The sequence below is a fragment of the Triturus cristatus genome, chromosome 8 (genome assembly GCF_964204655.1).
Source record: "Triturus cristatus chromosome 8, aTriCri1.1, whole genome shotgun sequence".
Classification (NCBI taxonomy): Eukaryota; Metazoa; Chordata; class Amphibia; order Caudata; family Salamandridae; genus Triturus; species Triturus cristatus.
This window is the reverse complement of record NC_140591.1, coordinates 615,722,482-615,743,943: the sequence shown is the minus strand read 5'-3', so window position 1 is coordinate 615,743,943 and position 21,462 is coordinate 615,722,482. Positions and strand designations below refer to the sequence as shown.

At 46.2% G+C, this 21,462-nt stretch overlaps 1 protein-coding gene across 4 annotated transcripts in view; it reads left to right on the top strand.

Moving 5' to 3' along the window:
* The window catches only part of RBM26 (RNA binding motif protein 26), a 999,243-nt gene that overhangs the window by 820,759 nt on the left and 157,022 nt on the right, over positions 1-21,462 (top strand). For all 4 annotated transcript variants that reach the window (XM_085622082.1, XM_085622081.1, XM_085622080.1 and 1 more), the window contains 2 exons: positions 685-900; positions 20,032-20,118. In XM_085622082.1, the coding sequence (XP_085478208.1) occupies positions 685-900; positions 20,032-20,118 (303 nt within the window). The remainder of the gene's footprint in view (positions 1-684; positions 901-20,031; positions 20,119-21,462) is intronic.

Here is a 21,462-nt window from a genome sequence, read left to right as displayed (position 1 = left end):
GGCATTGTCATTTGCAATGTCAATAGCTCAAACTCACTTAAATGCGAGACCTATTGCATTGCAAATATTTGTTCAATTTGCATAAACTAATATGTTAAGGCCGCACAAATTCCTACGAATGATGCAGCACTTTCAATATTGTTGCTGTCTGTGTTGCGGATTTATAACTGCTGTTAAATAACTAACCTGCACTTTACCTGCTGACACCAGCATATCATTGGATGACCATAAGGATTGGATGCACTTTACTGTCCTGTCTGCACAAGTTACGATGCTGCTTTGTTTTTAGAGGTTTCTTTTAGGCAGTCTTTGTGCACACTGACACCCAATTCCATTACATACACTTTGTGTTAGAAGGCACTCGTTTCATTGTCCTATAGTCTGCAAAGGTTTTAATCCCCGCAAAGCACTTTATCGTCTTAGTATGATTGTTGACAGCAATTTCCAGCCTCTAACTGTACTTTTTGATGCTTAATAAACTCTGTTCACTAGTGATTTTATTTTTGCTCTTGCAACATTTAACTGTTGCTAAAATTTTAATTAATCACACAGAAAAGCAAATCTTAATCTCTTCCTTAATGTATGCTAATTCATATATTTAGTGCCTGCTCTTGCTGTTTTATTTGACAGGCTAAAGACTGAAGAGTAATGTTTTGAGTAACCATTTAAAATTTTTCCTTTTAGGCAGCAAAACGAGGTGTTCTGTCTTCCTCCAGAGGACGGGGCAGGGGCAGAGGTATTCATGCAAGAGGACGTGGTATGTCCCGTGGCCGAGGCCGGGGACTTCGTGGTAGAGGAAGAGGTCTTTCGCTCCATGCAGTAGTTGACCATCGTCCAAGGGCACTAGAAATTTCTGGATTTTTAGAAAGTGACAGAGAAGACCTCCTTCCTCATTTTGCTGTAAGTATTTGGTGTTAATCCGTTTGAATTGGAGTCAATTATTAAATAATTATATGTAACCTAAGCAGAGGTTTCGGAGAAAAAAATAGACGTCACAAAAATAAAATTACTGATGATGATGTACCGTTCCACTAAGTAGTTTCTAGACAAATTGCAAGCTTCTCAGCTTTAAATGGCCAACACCATTACCCTCCCATTATGTGTATGTAGTCCAACATTACATATCCCTTGGATATTTGTTCCCTTCTCCCTCTCCTGGTCACAGCAATTACTGAAACCTTGAAAATATGCAAAACACACTGCTGTTCTCTGACACATGCATGCTACCGTCAATCATTCTCTGAGGAACACCTGTTAAGATGTGGGATTTAGAATTTTCACATTAGATCACTCAACTTTACCAGCCCCTCGACTGGACTCCTTTCCGGTCTTAGAGATGGCATTTACTTTAATCTCTCCATCCCATACACACACTGTGGGACTTTTTCAGCCTCCTAGGCATTCACTTCATTCTTTTACATTGACTGCCCCTTAACTTTACATATAACCTTGGTTGCTGTCACACGGTCTGAATAATCACTCACCGCTTACACTCCCTTACAACTGGTCTGTACCAGCAGTCACACACCATCACAGACATACCAGCCCCCTTGACTTCATTCTTACATTGGACATGCAATGCCTTATTCTTCTGTCCCATAGACCCCTCTCTATCCAACCAAAATTGGATAAAATGACTGATGATGATCCACAAGCTTTCATTATCAAGTTCACAGTAATTTGATGCAAACATTAATCTACCAAATCCACATTTATTCATAAACACCCTGCACTAAGAATTGAACATAAATTGCCCTCCTTATGCATTCATTGTCGGAACTGCAACCCAAGTTCTGGAGCCGATGAGTTGATTGGCCGATTAAGGGCAGCCACATTTCTCAGTACCTTTGATTTGACATCAGGGTACTGACAAATTGTTCTGACCCCAGGAGCAAAAGAAAAGACAGTATTCTTGACCGTAGCTGGACATTTCCAGTTAATTTATAAGCCATTTGGGTGAACGAATGCCCTTGCCACCTTCCAAATGTTGGTGAATAAAGTCCTTGCTGGGTTGGAGACTTTTAGTGCTGCGTATCTGGACAATATTGCTGTCTGTAGTTCTACTTGGCAGGATCACCTGATCCTCCATGGAAAGGTCCTTGAGCAAGACGAAGGCCTCACTATTAAGGCCAGAAAGTGCCAGATAGGGCAGGGCTCAGTTCTTTACTTTGGCCACCTAGTAGGTAGAGGCCAAGTTCAACCCTTACAACACAAGATCCCAAAAGGGGAGTAATCTGTGGTTAGAAGTCTATATCAGAAGAACAAGTTAGTTACGTTCAGGAACGCTTTTTGTGGTAGAGACTCTAAACACAGATTTCTTACTGCACCTTCCTTCCTTACCGGTCTGTGTGTTGGGTGCTACCCATTAATAAGATCCCAAGTCTAGGATACTTCACAATGATTAAACCCAAATTGTTGTTGTGGCTGTGGTTCTGGTGGGCGGAAAGCCTTGAAAGCAACTGACATCAGTGCACAGAAGTGCCCCCTATATGGGCCCACTCACTTAATTTCCCGATCTGGGCAGCCGCCACCTACTGGCTTGCAGAGGTAATGATAAATAAGTTTACGAATCCAGTCTGATGCCTAGGGAATATTCAAAAGGTGAGGAACCTACGGTTACAGAGTCTGTAGCAGAAAGAGCGTTACAGGAGATAAGTCATTTGTTCATCTGGTCTTTCACTGTAGGGTAGTTTTGCTCATTCTTCTTCCTTGTTTCGTATTAATAGTAGTTTCAGGTGCAATACATGCAACTAACATTGCAGACCGATTATATTACTAAGCACACAGGTCTATCACTGTCCAGTATCACAGCATCTAAAAGAGAAAAGAGCTGCAGTGCCACATCAAATCAAAATCACCCTTACACATAAACCATCAGCAGCCAGGGCAATAGTGTAATCTAAGTGTGTAGAAGCAAAGTAATCATTCATTTACTGTCTTGCGTATGACTATTTGTTTTAGATTACCTCTTGCTGCTGCAGTCTGAGCATGTGCTTTACAGGGCTACTTCAATATTGTCTACATCCCTTCTTTGGCATAGGCTTGGTCAGTAAAAGCAAAACATGGCCTTAATCATTGGTGAGAATCTTCATTTTTACATGGTGCAAAATTGCCTGTAGTCCCCTCTTCCAAAGCTAAACTGCCCTAACAACATCAAAGCTATTCTTAGCTCTTTGCACTGAAATGGTGAAGTCTGGATGCAGCAGCACACTGAATAGTGTCACAATCTGTTTAAAACCCTTAGCCACAATTGGTCTCTGCTTTGCACCAAGTAAACAATGAGCTCTTTCAGTAATAAAAAAAAAAGAGAGAAGCGCCAGAAAGCAATTTGCCTCAAGTTGCCTTTAATTCTGCCTGCATTTGGACAGGTGAGAAATGTGAGAAAGTGGCCTCTTTCTTGCATTGTATACCCACACTTTTTGCTGAATAGCTGTAGTACTTTGACTGAGTGTGCCCAGGGCTCCTGCCAATCAGGTACCCTAGGGCCTGTGTTCCTTCCCTAAAACTGCATTGAAGCCTAAACCAAATTGGCATCTCTGGCCACATGTCAGCCCCTGATAAATGGTACCATAGGTACCCACGGCACTGTGACCAGAGAAGGCCCCTAAGGGCTGCAGCACTTATTGTGTCACCCTTAGAGGCCCTGTACCCTGACACACACACACACACACTGCCTTTGCAGGCTGGGTGTCTAGGTGCAGAACAAAACAGAGTGGACATGGCACACATCCCTGTATGCCATGCCCACAAACCACTACCCTGTCATACATCAGTCACCTCTCTAGCGGGGTGCCCTATGCCAGTGGTGAGGGTACAGGTGCATGAGCCCTGTACCCCTACAGTACCCAGGTCCATTCTGGGCCTTGTAAGTGCAGTGCTGCCATTAAGAGTATATGGTGCTGGGAGGTTGTCATTACGAACTCCACAGCACCATAATGGCTACACTGAAGACTGGAAAGTTTGGTATCAAACTTCTCAGCACATTAAACCCACACTGATGCCAGTGTGGGATTTAATGTAAAATGTACGACAGAGGGCATCTTAGAGATGCCCCCTGAAATTCGACCAACTCCCAGTGACCTGACTGAGTTGCTGCGCAGGCTGCCACCACCAGACATGTTTCTGGACCCTTGGGTCGAGAGCTTGCTGCTCTCGGGGGCCTGAAACAATGCACATCCTGGGACGAGGTGACAAGCCTCCTCCCCCCCAGGATGGGCAGGGTTCTCGAAAGAGAAGCTTCAAAGGCATGCCGCCATATCTGCTTGGGAAAGACTCGTTTTTAAATATTTGCTGCTCCCTTTAAACACAGCGCCTTGTTATTTGCACTAAAATTGAGGAGAACCTTGCTATTTGCACACTACTAACTGTATTGTATTCCTGTGTCCTTCTTTGTTGTTTGGTCTCAGCTTCCCCGGTCCAACGCCGGCATTGCTGCCGTTCGATTGGAGGGAAGCGGACACCCCCCCCCCCCTTTTCCAGCCAACCGACCTCCCAGTCACTCTCACTTCCGGGAGGGGTGGAGGGAATGGAGGTTCACGCGCCCGGCCAGCTATTTAATCTCCTGCTGGGCCGGGTGCGCAGCGTATGCGCAGCGGGCGCGCCGGTGGTGCTCCAAAGCAGGGACAAGGGTGGGAAATGCTGCCCAATCTTCCATAAAGGTAGTATACACATCTGAGACTCTGAGAATTCTCAATAATAGGGAAGACTGTAAATGTTTCATCTTACCAGATAGAATATTGGGGGCTTGTTCCTGCTATAAGTGCAGGATTAGCCTTCCCTTTGAGTTGCCTATTTCTAATTAAAAAAAAAACCTAGCCTTGCAAGTACTATTGGATATGTCCAGCTTAAAGAAGGCTTAATTAATGCTAGCTCCATGTGCAAACCTAGTCAAGATGTTAGAGATCTAATCTTAGATCTCCAGCTAGACTTGCTGTTTGTCACTGAAACATGGTTAAATGTTTGGAGTAGTCCGAATGTTGCTGACTCTGTCCCACCAGGCTACTCGATATATAGGAAAGATCGAATGGTAGGCAGAGGAGGGGGGCTGGCCATTATTTTACGAGATACTTTCTCCTGCACATATTTTGATCTCAAAACTATTAAAAGAGCAGAAAGTCTTGGCTTCTGTCTTTCCCTCAATGCCACTTCATCTTTTTCAGGAGCCCTTATCTATCGCCCACCAGGTCAAAGTTCCACTTTTAAAGAGTCACTTGGTGATACTTTGAGTTATCTCCTACTCAAATATGCAAACTTTACACTTTTAGGTGATTTTAACCTTCACTTAGAAGGTAGTCCTGATCCAGGCACAGATAACTATCTTCAAATTTTAGAACTGTTTTCGTTACAACAACTGGTGAGGGGGCCAACACATCTGGCGGGGCATACCTTAGATGGGGTATGTTCTAATTTGGCCTGGTTATCGGCTGATACCTCTTCTCCACAGCTTTGGTCTGACCATTTCTTCGTCCCCCTTACGCTTAGTATTCCCCAGAAGTTTCAATTAGATAAGTCCTCTAACGAATTCCACCAAGGGCCCAAATGGGCACATATAGCCGGAAATCCTAAATTAGCCACCCTGGCTCAGGCCCATACTCCTGTCTTGACAGACAATACAGAGCTAGATTCACGCCTTTTTCAGTCCTGGATGTCTAAAGTATGTAATATACTTTCGCCTCCGGAGAAGCAGAATAAGCATATGAAACCAAAAACTTCGAAAGCCCGTTTGTTTATGCCCTTACTGGCACAAGTGCACTTGCTTTGTAAACAACATGAGCGTCAATGGAGAAAGTTTTATAATGATAAACAAAAAAAAGTGTTCAAAAAGGGTAGAAAGTCCTACTTTCGCCAGATTAAATTGGCTAAAAAAGAATATTTTACTAATAAAATAAATGAAGCTAAGCAAGATCAGAAAACAATTTTTTCAATAGTGAAGTCGTATACAAATCCCAAAGCGCAACAGAAAGAGCTTCCTGCCTCGCAGAATTTGTGATAGTATTTCACTATTCTTTGAGGAAAAAATTCAAAGAGATTTTCCGGTCTCCCCCGTCCATAATCAGGATTTTGTTTTTGATCCTGTTCCGGTGAAGATCTGATTCCATTGGCACTTTTGAACCAGTCCCACTGGAACTGACTCTTGCGGCTATAGAAATGTGTAAATCAGGCTCGCCGTTGGATGCCTGCCCCCCGACGATCCTTCATAAAATCTTAGATACAGTGAACCCTATCATTAATCATCTAGTTAATTCTTCCTTAAGGACAGGCATTGTACCATACGAGTGAAAGCTCGCGCTGGTAAAACCGTTAAAAAAGAAACAAAATATTGATCCTTCGGTACTTTCAAACCTTCGTCCGATTTCTCTCCTTCCCCTGTTAGGAAAAATAACAGAGAAATTTGTCCATAAGGAACTAACTAAGTTCATTGAAGATCATCAGCTCCTTCATCCACAACAATCTGGATTTCGTCCAAGGCACTCTACAGAATCGGCCCTCTTGGAAATATCCGATATTCTTAAAATGATTGCCGATAAAGGCAGGAAAGCGGTTCTGATTCTTTTGGATTTGTCGGCTGCATTTGACACTATCTCCCACAATATCCTTCTGAAGTGTCTTGAATACAGCGGCATCTCGGTTACGGTACTGGAATGGATTGTCGTTCTTCCAACCGGAAACAAGTAGTTACCCAGGGCACGTTCCTTTCGATAGAATGTAACCTAACGGCAGGGGTCCCTCAAGGGTCTTCTTTAAGCCCCTTATTATTTAATATATATATGACCCCACTTATCTCTTTGATTGGATCATTTGGGATAGAGGTCACTTCATACGCAGATGACACCCAAATGATCATTTCAATAGATAACTCTACCACTGACGCTGAGACTTACTTTAAAAGTTGTTTGACTGCAGTTCTCCGGTGGATGAGTAATAACCAGCTAAAATGCAACACGGATAAAACAGAAATCCTCCCGATAGGGAATGATGTCCTTTTCCAGCCTTCCAAATGGTGGCCTGAAGGCGCGACTCCTCCGCCAGATGTGGTAGAAGTTGCTAAGAACTTGAGGGTACCATTTGACACTTCACTCTCTTTTTTACCCCATGCTAAAGCAGTGGCAGGAACATGCTTTAGCCTTATTAAATCACTAAAAAAGTTCTTCAAATTTCTTCCTTTGACAGCAAGGAAATCTGTGGCAGTGGCTTTTATACTCTCGCGCCTAGATTATTGCAATAGTCTCCTTGCAGGAGCTAGTAAAGCCATCTTAAAGAAGCTACAGGTTGTGCAGCATGCAGCAGCACGGTTAGTGCTTAAACTTCCAAGAAGATCGTCAGCCTCTGCAGCTCTGAATAGTCTGCACTGGCTCCCAGTGCATAAGAGAATCCTTTTTAAGATTCTCCTGATCACTTATAGAGCTAAGCATAATGTGGGACCCAAATATCTGGCAGCACGTTTTGCTCCATACACCACAATAAGACCTCTTAGGTCTTCCTCAGCAAATTTGCTTAAACTTCCCAGCTTTAGATACAAATTAAAAGGAGGTAAGACCACGGCTTACCTGGGCGCCAAAGCCTGGAACTTGCTTCCATCTCATCTTAGGCTATGCAACTCAGAAACGTTATTTAGGAAGGCCTTAAAAACCTGGGTTTTTAGTGTTTCTGATGAATCTTATCTTGCTCTCATCTAATCTCCACATTGTTCATTCACACCTCCAATCCAGCGCAAGGATACTCCTTGCGGAGTGACAGTTGCGCTTTACAAATATCAAATCAAATCTCAGACCATTTGCTGCTTTCAGCAACTGGTCCGCCCTGCTTCTACCCCACACTTTGGGCGGGAGAACCGGCGGGAAAAACAAGTGAGGAAGAGAGGTGTGCCCACCTCTGCCAACTCCACCCCTAAGGTGGGGGAGGCGAGGTGAAGCACAACCTCGAGTCCCTGCCATCTTGAGGATGGGGTGACCCAGCCAACCAGGGACAGGCTCCTGCCCCCCTCCCACTGGAGAGTGGCCGAATAGGGGGTGTACCCACCCCAGGGAAGGGACCCATTGGTCCCTGCCCTTTATCTACCTGTAACGCCCCTAAATTTAGTATTTAGGGGAACCCTGAACCTTCCTCCCTCAGATCCAGCAACCACAGGAAAAGGAGGACGAGAAGCAGAGCGAACAAGAGGACAACGCCCACTGACTTGGCCCCAGCCCTACAGGCCTGTCTCCCCTTGAACCTGCTCCTGCAAAACCTTGGCGTGTCCAGCAGCCAGCAACCTCAAAAACCCTGGAGGACCTGTCTGCATTCACTTTCCAAGCTGCTTCTCCCGTGAACACCGGACGTGTTTCAGCTGCAGCTTCTGGTGCCAGCCAGAAACCGCGAATCCAGCACACTCTGCACCCGCCGAGCCCAGCCTGTGTTTGAGTGAACAAACACCACGAGGAGGTCCCCCTGGCGATCCTGACCCGAGATCCGGCGACCCCTGACCTGCTTCAAGCCTCCAGATGACGCCTGCAGCCTCAATCCAGGACTTGCCACCACTCCCCCCAGACCATTCCACTCCGGTCGGGGGGCGGCTCCAACAATTCCTACCTGTCTGGACTTCCATCACCACATACAGGTGGGTAAGACAAATTATCCAGTCTGGCTACTGCCTCGAACTAATACAATCCCCCCCCCAACATACCGCCCAAACAACGTCCAATGTCCTCACATCATCTCTCTCTCCTCAAACAAGAAGTTCAATCCCTGTTACAAAAACATGCGATAGAACCAGTCCCTCTTCAACATCAGGGAACAGGAGTATATTCCCTATACTTCCTCATTCCCAAAAAGGACAAAACATTAAGACCCATACTGGATCTCAGACTTCTAAACCAGTATATACAATCAGATCATTTTCATATGACCACCCTCCAACAAGTCCTCCCACTATTACAACAGGGAGACTTCCTCTCCACATTGGACCTCAAGGACGCGTACTTTCACATCCCTATGCATCCCGCTCACAGAAAATATCTACGATTTGTAGTAGACGGGCAACACTATCAATTTACAGTTCTCCCATTCGGAGTAACAACAGCACCCAGGGTATTCACCAAGTGCTTAGCAGTCGTGGCAGCGCACCTCAGAAGACAACAGATCCATGTCTTCCCCTATCTGGACGATTGGCTCATAAAAGCCAATACTCACCAAAAATGCGTTCGCCACACTCATCGCACTATTCAAACCCTCCACAACTTGGGATTCACTATCAACTACCCCAAATCCCATCTACAGCCCTCCCATTTACACCAGTATCTAGGAGCAACCATAGATACATCCAAAGCCATAGCTTATCCCAGCACTGCCAGGATAACCAGTATACAAAATCTCATCTCTCAATTTCAAACTCCTCAATCTCTTCCAGCAAGAGTGTTCATGCAGCTCCTAGGCATGATGGCGTCATGCATCTCCATAGTCCCACATGCACGACTTCAAATGCGTCCCTTACAGGAATGTCTAGCACAACAGTGGAACCAAGCTCACGGACAACTTACCGATCTGGTGTTGGTGAACAGTCGCTCACTGAAATGGTGGAACACCATCAACCTATCCAAAGGGCGGCCGTTCTTAGAGCCTCTTCCACAAGTTGTGCTGACTACCGACGCATCTCTCACGGGGTGGGGAGCCCACCTCCTTCACCATACCACTCAGGGCAGATGGACCAGTCAACAAAAACTGCTCCACATCAATCACCTAGAACTTCTAGCGGTGTTCCTAGCACTAAAATCCTTTCAGGTACACCTAAAGAACAAAACTGTCCTCATACGCACAGACAACATGACGACAATGTATTATATACAGAAGCAAGGGGGGGCACATTCTCTCCAACTGTCCCAACTGGCACAGCAAATCTGGAGATGGGCAATTCCCCAAAACATCTACCTGTTAGCAGAACATCTCCCAGGAATCCACAACCAGGTGGCCGACCTCCTAAGTCGCCACACACAGCAGATCCACGAATGGGAATTACACCCCACGGTTCTACTCCCATTCTTCCAAAAATGGGGACAACCAGACATAGACCTGTTCGCCACTCCCGAAAACACAAAATGCCCAACCTTCGCCGCCAGGTTTCCACACCCACAGTCGAAGGGCAATGCCCTATGGATGAACTGGTCAGGCAGATTTGCATACGCTTTTCCGCCTCTCCCACTCGTTCCATTTGTGGTACGCAAACTGAAACAACAGTCGCTAACACTCATTCTGGTAGCTCCCACTTGGGCACGTCAACCGTGGTTCACCACACTTCTGGAACTATCTTTAGTCCCACATCAAATGCTACACCTCTCCCCGGATCTATTAACCAAGAACCATGGAGAAATCAGACACCCAGATCCTCAAACACTGAACCTAGCGATCTGGCTCCTGAAGTCTTAGAGTTCGGATATCTCAACCTCCCTCCAGACTGTATGAATATCATAAAGGAAGCCAGACGACCTACTACTAGAGCATGTTATGCCGCAAAATGGAAACGATTTGCCATCTACTGCGCTAATAATGACATACATCCATTGGATGCTTCCATCCAAAACATCATTTGCTATCTACTACACTTGCAAAGATGCAATTTAGCGTATTCCTCTATACGTTTACACCTAGCAGCCTTGGCAGCCTACTTGCAAAATAGGCAACACCTGTCCCTCTTTAAGGTACCAGCCATCAAAGCGTTTATGGAAGGTTTAAAAATAATTCTTCCCCCAAGATTACCACCTTCCCCAGTGTGGAATCTCAATGTTGTTCTAACAAGACTTATGGGTCCCCCATTTGAACCTATGCACAAATGTGAATTACAGTTCCTAACATGGAAAGTAGCTTTCCTTATCGCAATCACTTCCCTACGAAGAGTAAGTGAGATACAAGCCCTTACGCTTGAGAAACCTTTCTTACAACTACACCGTAACAAAGTAGTTCTTAGCACAAACCCTAAATTTCTTCCAAAAGTGATTTCCCCTTTCCACCTTAACCAATCAGTAGAGCTACCGGTCTTTTTCCCTAACCCAGACTCCGTAGCTGAAAGGGCCCTACATACCTTAGATGTTAAAAGAGCCTTGCTTTATTACATCAACAGGACAAAACCTTTTCGAAAGACAAAACAACTCTTTGTTGCTTTCGCACCACCACATAAAGGCAATCCCATCTCCAAATCCGGTATAGCCCGGTGGATAGTTAAGTGCATCCAAATATGCTACCAAAAGGCTAAACGTACCCTTACAGTTCCCCCTAGGGCGCACTCCACGCGTAAAATAGGGGCTTCTATGGCCTTCTTAGGTAACATTCCCTTAGAAGACATTTGCAAGGCAGCCACGTGGTCTACCACGCATACCTTCACTAAACACTACTGTGTTGATGTGCAAGCCAAACAACAGGCCTCAGTGGGCCAGGCTGTCCTAAAAACCTTATTTCAAACTGCTGCAACGGATACAGGTGACCACCGCTAAGGGGAGACACTGCTATATAGTCTATCCTCAGTGTGTGATCTGCAGCTCATATGCCTCGAACGGAATATGCTACTTACCAGTATGCATCTGTTCTTGGCATGTAGAGCTGCAGAGTCACACACGCCCACCCGCCTCCCCGGGACCTGTATCTGTTCCAGCATTTGTCTTACTTAGACGTTGCACATGGACATCCTTTCTTTTCATTCCTATACACTCCATCTTTTCCCATCATGGCGAAAAACAATCTGACGATGGAGTGGATGCCCATGCGCACTGTTGTCCAGGGGAGGAGTCACCTATCTCGTGACCAAAGGCTTCTTCCGAAGACAACAACAACCTGCAATCATCCGAGCCCAACACCAGATGGCGATCTTATCCTCAGTGTGTGACTCTGCAGCTCTACATGCCAAGAACAGATGCATACTGGTAAGTAGCATATTCCTTTTAACTCTGCGAATTTGTGCTAGGTGAGAACAAGAGCTTTGCAGGCACATGAGCAGCTACAAGCCGAGCAGCATGTGCTCTTCGGATTGCTATTTTATGTTGCAGATCTAACCACCTTTATGCAAATTGATCGTCAGAAAATAAGTGAGATTTTCTTCAATTGAGTTCCTGGACACTCAGTGGGACACGCACTCTTCCCTGAACTGGACATTCAACATGCATTATGCTTTTCCTTCTGTGCTTTAAATGCATACAGTTCATCAAGAGACCAGGCAGTCCAGGGCCCATGTGATAATAATAGTTCTGGATTGGTATGTCACACATTGTATCCAAGTCTCAACAGACCATCACCACTCTTGTAATTGGTGAGCCGTTTAAGCAGCAAAAAGATTTACACTCTGGTCTGCACAAGCTCAATCTTTAAGTTTGGAAGTTGAGAGGTTTACCCAAGTCCACTTTGAAATGCCATCTGATATTATAGGTCATTGTAGAAGCTAAAAGTTGGTATACAAGAGCGATCTATTGAAGTAGTTGGTCAATTTTTGAAGTTTGTGTCTTAACAAACTGATTGAATCCCTTCAAACTGGAACAGTGAACATATTCCAACTCACAGTAAAATAAGTGCAATGGAAAGTTCCTTGGCTGATATTTGTGCCCGCATAACCTCAACTTACCAAGGCTCCTTATTCAAAGTGTCTGTAGTAGCTTGCTCCCACATCCAAGTGGCCACCAACCGGAGGCCCCCTATCGCCCATTGGATAACATTGGGCTTCAGTACTCTGCACCCAGCCACGCTAGTGCCACTGAGGGTGCTTTTTGAGTGCACCCTTGACCTTGGGGGAACCCTTGTTCTAACCCAAGAAATCCAACTCCCAGGACCGAGTACTTATCTTAAAACCGATAACCTGATTTTCTCCCATAGGACAGCATTGACTGCTTTTCTGTGAAAAAGTTATGTGTGGAGTTGGAAATTGTATGAGAACTGTAAGAAAGTGGCTCTGTATATACTGCACCAAAGTAAGGTTCAGTGTGCACAGAGTCCACAGTCCTCAGAGGTTTGGCAGAGGCTAAAGTTAGATATAACTTTACTCTCTAAAGTGGTAGCTTGGTCGAGCAGTAAGGCAGTATCAGAGGAAAGTGTAAAGCATTTGTTGTACACACTCAGTCAGCAAATGATCTCACACACTCAAGAACTGAACTCTAGGCCAATTGTTTTGTATATAAAAATATATAGTTTTATTTTAGAACCACAAGTAGGTATCAAAATACTTTCTCAGAATGAGATGCTTAAGTTAAATACGTTAAATAAGCAATAGACTTTTAAAGGCAATAGTTACAGTTGTTGCAATAGGCAACACAAGTTAAACACAATTATAACATTGAGCTCAATGGGAAGTTTTAAGTAAATGCAATTTCAATTACTTTGCGTATGATTTTCTTACTCAGGGTTGGATCCTGGATTCAACCCTGGTGCATTTCCTTGAAGCAGTTGAAAGAAATCGTTTTTAGGTCTCGGGACCATCCGGTCGGCAGACCGGAAGTCCGGAGATTTAATGTCTTTGAGAAGAGGGGCTTGCACCCGCCCCTCTTCTACCCTGTTCTCCATTGGCTGGCCTAGTAAATGCTGGCCAGCCATTGGAGAAGAGGTCCCGTCACTCCAATCATGCCCCGTCCTTTTCGGATCGGGGGGCGTGTTTTTTGCGAAAAGTCTCAGGGAGGAGACAACAGCAAAACACGCCCCCCAATCCGAAAAGGACGCTGCGTTTCTCCGAGGCAGTTCTTCTCAGCCTCGAAGAAAGGCGGTGGTGTCCCGGCGTTGCTCCCTCACCTGATATCCTTGTTCAAGAGGCCTGTGGCTTCTCTACCGAGGCATGTAGCGTCTCCAATCACCGGAACAACCCCAGTCGCTGCGGAACCCGTATTTTTCCCGCCGAGGCTGCGAGAGTAGATGTTTTTCTTTCCTCAGAAAGTATCATGGCTGTGAGCTTGGCAGGCACCTACTCCGCTGTAAACACCGCACCAGTGTTCCAGGTGCCCTTTCAGGGATCACGCATCAAACATCAAACACCCCGAGCCAGCGCAGACTGTGGCACTGAGAGGTGTGGCTCACTGGTTAGAGGCGGCAGATCCGCAAGCAGAGAATCGGCCAGGGACCAGGGTTCAATTCCCGACGCGGCAGGGTCGTGGACCAGGGTCAAAACGGACTCGATAATTCTCGCCTCGGTACCTACTCTAACCAGGAACACACTCGGCAACTCTGGGCATTAGCTTGCCTCATCTCCACAACGGCCCCCCACATTCGCCGGGGATGCCTGGTTTCACCTTGGAGATACCCAGGAGGGACCATCTCACAGGGATAGCCAGGACGGGTTCCCCAGCGGTCTACAGCGCCACGACGCCTCAGGGCAGCAGTGCGCTTTACAAGACACATACATTTACATTTACTGAGGTGCCAGCGCCACGCCGGAGAAGGGCGCGGTGTGTGATATCAGACATGAAAGGCAGGGGAGCGCGCTGGCGGAAGTCACTTAGCTCGGGCCTAATCCCACAATAGTGACTCGGCTCGTTTCATGTCGGGGCTCTGTGTAGTTGTAGGGCTTCGTGCCTGCTTCAAAGTCTTCGTGGCACCTTAGTTTCTAATTTAACTGCAATCTGGATTTATCAAAGGGCACCAGTCTGTCTTTCTTTGGCAAATGGCGCCTGACAGATCTCGCCTCGTACCTCCTGTGTTTTAGGGAATGTGTGCATTGGCTATTCCAGACTAGCAGCTGCAGCATTGATCTGGCTTCAGCCTTGGGAGTTGCAAACAACTTTTTGTGAAGTGTCTTTATACCAGTGAGCCACAACTGGGATCCCATTTCTTAGGATGCGGTCGCTAGGCGCTATATCAGGGCTGTGAGCTTGGCAGGCAGGCACCTACTCCGCTGTAAACACCGCACCAGTGTTCCAGGTGCCCTTTCAGGGATCACGCAGCAAACATCAAACACCCCGAGCCAGCGCAGACCGTGGCACTGAGGTGCCAGCGCCACGCCGGAGAAGGGCGCGGTGTGTGATATCAGACATGAAAGGCAGGGGAGCGCGCTGGCGGAAGTCACTTAACTCGGGCCTAATCCCACAACAGTGACTCATGAATTACCGCCAAAAAGCAGGTTTTGTGACATTAAAAGAAAAAAAAACAGAGCAGGATTTTCAAGGAATTCAGGCCCTAGACAAGGAGAAGAAAAGATAAGCTGTGCAAACAGGCAGGCATGTCTTGTAAGACGCATGCCCCTTTAAAGTGCCCAAGAGCAAACATGCTGGGGGTATTGTGAAGACACAAAGCGCACAGGAAGGCCGGCTCCTGCCTGAGCCCGGCTGCCATTAGTCACCGCGGGGGCCAGTCCTCGGAGCTCAGGGGCCCACCTGACAATGGCTTCTGCAGCTGAGGTCAGCCCCCAAGCCCCCTGTTTGTTCAACAGGGCAGGCCGAGCCGCAGGGAGGCTCATTTAACGCATCCCCCCCCCCCCCAGGGTGGTACACAAAGGGTCTAGATTGGAGAGGAGGGGATGTGTGGGGGGTGGGGGGGCACTCACCTGGTTCTGCTTCTCTCTGACAATGTACTGGGGTCACCGTCTCAAAGACGGGGTGAGGGCGGCGGACCTGCCTGGGTGGCATACTTACAGTTACCCTCTAGCGCTTGTTAACTCTGTATTTTTTTCCTGGCACTATAAATAGCTGATATTGTTTTTCTACTTTTTAATGACACTCGGGGTCTAAAAGCTTATTAAGTGGAAACCCGGGGAGAGAAACACAGCCCTTTATAGGCTATAAAGGACCGTGTTTCTCGAGCTCAGGTTTCCATTTAATAAGCTTTTGCAACCCGAGTGTCATTAAAATGGAGAGAAACAATATCAGCTATTTATAAAGCCTAGAAAAAAACACTGAGGTTACAAGCGCTATAGTAACACAATTTATGTTTAGTATTGTTAGTATAAATGCTTTTTTATTACAACCTTTATTGGCATTATTAGTTGTAATCCTGTCTCACGTCCATTGGCCTGACTGTGCAAAAGCACCAGGACACACGGTTTGTGAGGGGAAAGCTCAGGAGTGGAGGGGCACGTGGAGTCGCGGGGGGCAAAGGATTCAGCTGGTAATCAAAGCACTAGGGTTTCAATAGAAGCCCCTCCAGTCCAGTCCATTCGAAGAGAGATGGGGGCCTGGGGAGGAGAGAGAGCAGATAAACAAAGAGGCCAAACAGTGAATGTGCATAAGATTGACACTGTTTATTCATTGAAAACGACCCCTCCGCAGAGGGGCAGGCAATTAAATGGACAGGTGGGTAGAACTCTGCTGCCCTCACGCCCAAGGGTAATCCTAGAAGGGAAAGGCCAAAGAAAGAAAGAGCACAGGCGACAAGCTCGCACCAAAAGGAGAGGCCAAGATTTGAATGTGCATAGAGCACAACCACCCCCTGCAACTAACCATGACCTGGGCACCTCTCGGCATTGTTAAAGTTAGAGCTATTGGCATTGCTCATGACAATTCCGTTTCTTTAAATGTTTTAAAAACAAAAACATAAACAAAAATAATGTCATGAGCAATGCCAATAGCTCTAACTTTACCAATGCCGAGACCATTGCATTGTAAATGCTTGTTTGTTATACAGGCGATTTTTAAGGAATATTTGTATGTTTCAAAAATCGACACTTGGAAGAATTTCTGGCAAAAAACAGGCAATGTTATCCTATGGAGGAAAATCAAGTTATCGGTAAGTACAGTTGTAATTACTTTTCAGGGTCAGTGATGGGCACCAAGATCCAGCACTCGGATCTCTCCTGATAACAGGTGAGTAATTTTGTTTTTGTTGAGCGGCTGATTTTTAGTGAATATTTTAAAGTTTCAAAACTTGACCCGTAGAAGAATTTCCAAGTGAAACCAGTCAATGTTACCCTATGGAGAAAATGTAGGTTATTGGCTTTCAGGTAAGTACTCGACTGGCAGAGTTAAGGTTCTGGGCATAGACTCGGGGGTCTCCCAGGGTCAGGTAAGTACATTTGTTACACCCTCAGGGGCAGCCGGGTGCAGAGAGAGTTAGGCCCAATGTTAGCCTGTGGCGGGCAGGGGGCCTTTGGTTGTTGGCTGCTAGCAGGCAGGCCACGCGTCTCTGGGAGCTGGGCTCCTAGTCACTGGGGAAGAAAAATAGGATAGATGTTGCACTTCCAGGGGCACTCGGGCGGCTGGGTGCAGGGTGCTTTTGAGCCGTCGGGCGCTCAATGTATTGCAATGGAGAAGTTAACAGATGAACAAAGGCTGCAAGCTCGGGGACGGAGATTCTTCAGGTGCGGCCACCACTTCGAGAGGTAAGTTGGGAAGCTGTAGGTTAGGTAGACACCAGGGAGTTGAGCACAGGGGGCCGCAGCGCACTGTGTGCAGTGGTGCCTTTTGGCGTCAGGAAATCTTACCCTCTACTGGTCGCGGTTGGAGGGGTCCCTGGTTCTGAGGCTGCAGGCGTCATCTGGAGCGTCGAGAAGGGTCCTATAGTGCTGGATTCTTGGTCACGGTTGCCGCAGGGACGTCCTCGGGGTCTTTGTTCACTCAGGCACAGGCCGGGCTTGGCGTGTGCAGAGTGTGCAGGAGTTGCGGTTCCTGGCTGGCACCGGGGGTTTGTTACTTACTTTGAGCAGAACCACTGCTCGTGGGAGTCCCAGCCTTTTAGAGTCACAAGGCAGTCAGGTCCTCCGGTGTTTTCGAGGTTGCTGACCACTGGAGACACCGGGTTTTAGCAGGAGCAGGTTCAAGGGTCAGCAGGCCTGTAGGGCTGGGGCCAAGTCAGTTGGAGTCGTCCTCTTGTTAGCAGCTGCACGGCAGGTCTTCTTGTTCTTCTTGCTTGTTTTGGATTTGGGATCTGAGGAAGGGAGGTTCAGGGTGCCCCTAAATACTAAATTTAGGGGTGTTACAGGTAGGTAAAGGTCAAGGACCAATGGGTCCCTTCCCTGGGGTGGGTACACCCCCTATCCTGCCACTCTCCAGTGGGAGGAAGGCAGGAGCCTAGTCCTGATTGGGTTGGGCTCCCCATCCTCAAGATGGCCAGAGCCCGGAGTTGTGCTTCACCTCGCCTCCCCCACATGACGGGTGGGGTTGGCAGAGGCTGGCACACCCCCTTTCCTCACTTTGGTTTTCCCGCCGATCTTCCTACCAGAGTGGGGGTCAGAACCGGTGGGGGCCAGTTGCTGAGTACAGCAAGTGGCCTGGAGAAGCTCACAAAGGCAGCAAGCCTTTGAAGCTTCCCCTGCCCATCCTGAGGGAGGAGACCTAGCACCTCGCCCAGGATGTGCATTGTTGCAGACCCATGAGAGCGGATGGCTCTCTCCTCAGTGGTCCAGCAACATGTCTGCTGGGTGGCAGCCTAGGCAGCCTCTCAGTCAGGACGCTGGTTGTTGGTTAGTTTCAGGGGGCATCTCTAAGATGCCCTCTATCGTGCATTTTACATTAAATCCCACACTGGCATCAGTGTGGGTTTAATGTGCTGAGAAGTTTGATACCAAACTTCTCAGTCTTCAGTTCAGCCATCATGGTGCTGTGGGGTTCGTAATGTCGACCTCCTGGCACCATATACTCTTAATGGCAACACTGCACTTACAGGGCCCAGGAATGGACCTGGGCACTGTAGGGGTACAGGGCTCATGCACTTGTACCCTCATCACTGGCATAGGGCACCCAGCTAGAGGGGTGACTGATGTATGCCAAGGCAGCGATTTGTGGGCATGGCACACAGGGATGTGTGCCATGTCGTCTTGGTGTTTTGTTCTGCACCCAGACACTCAGCCTGCAGAGGCAGTGTGTGTGTGTGTGTGTGTCAGGGTACAGGGCCTCTAAGGGTGGCACAATAAGTGCTGCAGCCCTTAGGGGCCTTCTCTGGACACAGTGCCTGGGTACCTATGGTACCATTTACCAGGGGCTGACATGTGGCCAGAGATGCCAATTGGGTTTAGGCTTCAATACCGTTTTAGGGAATGAACACAGGCCCTGGGATCCTAATTGGCAGGGCCCCAGAGCACATCAAGTCAAAGAGCATCAGTAGTCTGGCAACAAAAAAAAAAGAAAGGGGGGGTTTACTGCAACGGAGACCCACTTTCTCATAAGAAACTCTTTTCTCACAAGAAACTCTTTTCTCACAAGAAACTGTTTTTTAAGAAAAACTGACTTACTTACCTTTTATGCAGGAAATGTCCCGATATGTTTCACACGGAGTAGAAAATGTAATCCTGAAAAGTAATCTGGAAAGTAATCTAAACAAAATTGCAAAGTAATTTCAACTGTTTCTGAATATTTGACCTGCCTGTAACAAAGCCAACTACGTTCAATTGCCTTCAACTGTGTTATACCAGAAAAGTACTATTTTTCTTACCTGCACCAAGTCTGGCATGGTTCTAAAAATAAAATACAACAAAGAAATATTTTTTACAAAACAATTGCTATGAGTTCGGTCTTTAAGTGTGTGACCTCATTTCTTGCTTGAGTGTGTACAATAAATTCTTAACACTACTCTCTGATGAAGCCTTACTGGTCGCCCACATTACCACAAATAGAGTGTAAGGTATTACTTACTTTTACCTCTGTAAGCCTTTGGGGATCCACTGGACCCTGTGCATACTATACCTTACTTTGGTATTGTATATACAGAGCCAGCTTCCTACATTAATTACCTTTGGTAACATATTTTTCGAATGCATTTTAGGCCCCTTCAAATTCCTCATCTTCCCCCACCTCACCACGTGAGGGTATAACAGTTAGTTTGTTTTCTTTTATAGACTTAACAGGATCACATAATTAATTGTAGCACTGACATCAGACTTCTTATATGGACCCGCTTCATTACTTTACCTAGTGCCTTGGTTACCCTTGACTGGTGTCCTACAGCCCACACTAGTGACTCTGCATTGCTAGTGAAATGTTTTCTGGATCCAGTCTGGCACCTGAGGAGAAGTTAATTTAAAGAATGTGCAGAATGATACATATCCATTTAAATAAATATTACCAAAGATGTGTGTCTGTTTCTTTGTTTCATGTGATTTCTACAGTATACTTGTAATTTGAGTATGATAAAATGTTAGTCAATGAAGTCATTTTTTTTTCTGAAAAAAAGCAATTTGGGGAAATTGAAGACTGCCGGATCGACGACTCTTCCCTTCATGCAGTGATTACATTCAAGACAAGAGCTGAAGCTGAAGTAGTAAGTATGCATTTGGGGTTTTAATTTGTTTTTAAGGGCAACTGTTCTCAAAATAAGACAACTAAAGTATAATTTGATTGACAAGTACAGTACAAAGATGACATGAGAATGGATTTCGACATTATGAACCACCCAAAATTATGGAAAAATGTGTCTTGATGGTTTTCTTCTCGGGTGTTGCTTGATTTTTATTTTGCCACGGCCTTGCTTTCTGCACCGCAGGGGGAAACTATTTGAGAGACCCATTTCAAGAAATGTATTGTAGGGCAGTAAATAGTTGGATGCTTCACATTTACTGCCACTTGCAAAAAAGTGCTCTGTGTTTCCCGCTTCTGAAAGCAAGTCAGGCTTAAGAGTTTGAGGAATCGCATATTAGTCATGTTGTACAGTTAATGCTGTAATTGTCCATGTTCCATTGCATATACCAACAAGTAAAGCTGAGCCCAGATTTGGGCCAACTTCGGTTTCATCTTGACCGGATTGTGACTTAGCCATGCAGCAGCTTTAACGGCATGACTGAATGCCCAATAATCGACCTTGCTTGAGCCCGTAATGATCATGTTAACTCCTGCCTCTTTTTACCCAGCTGCTCTCAAATTTTCCAAACCCCTAAGCTTTCTTCCGCTCTCGTCTTACTTAGTCGACTATAAGGAATAAATAACTATTTAAGTCGAACCACGTTATTAGCAGAAAACAGTGACAACATTATTCTTGCAAAATCTCCTATTGGGAAATTTGACAAAAATAAAGAGTAAGCCTAAAATGAAAGCACTCCTTTATGCGAGCCCGAAGCTCCATTATTCCATCATGCCCTGAAAGTTGCAGCTACTTCAATTTGCTTTTAAGGAAGCTTAGGAACTTTTTCAATTAATAAAGATCATATCATTGTGACCACCAGGGGAGGAGGGAGAGCTGCTTATTTTTTTTCCCCAGAGTTTATATAGCGTGAACTTGATCCGAAGGTATTGGGTATCAGAGTGCTTCACACGAGCACCAGTTGCGTTACATGAGGGCACATTCATTTTTGTTAGGCACAGGGAGATTAAGTGATTTGCCCAGAATCACATGATGTTGGGCGTCCTTGCCGAGACTCGAACTCAGTTCCCCAGATTTGAGGTTGTCCACCCTAGCCGTTCGACCACATCCTCTCCCTTATCACTTCGTAAAAGTTTCCAATGAACGAGAACTAGAATTAAAAGTAGTAATTTAGGAAGCTTGCTCTTTATATAGTGGCCTAAAAAATGGATCTGATAGAGACATCTAGCCGCAGAATCCTTAACTTAGAATATCCCCAGTCGTCAGTCAGGCTCCGGAATTTATTTTGCAGCAGCAACTCCGGGGGAC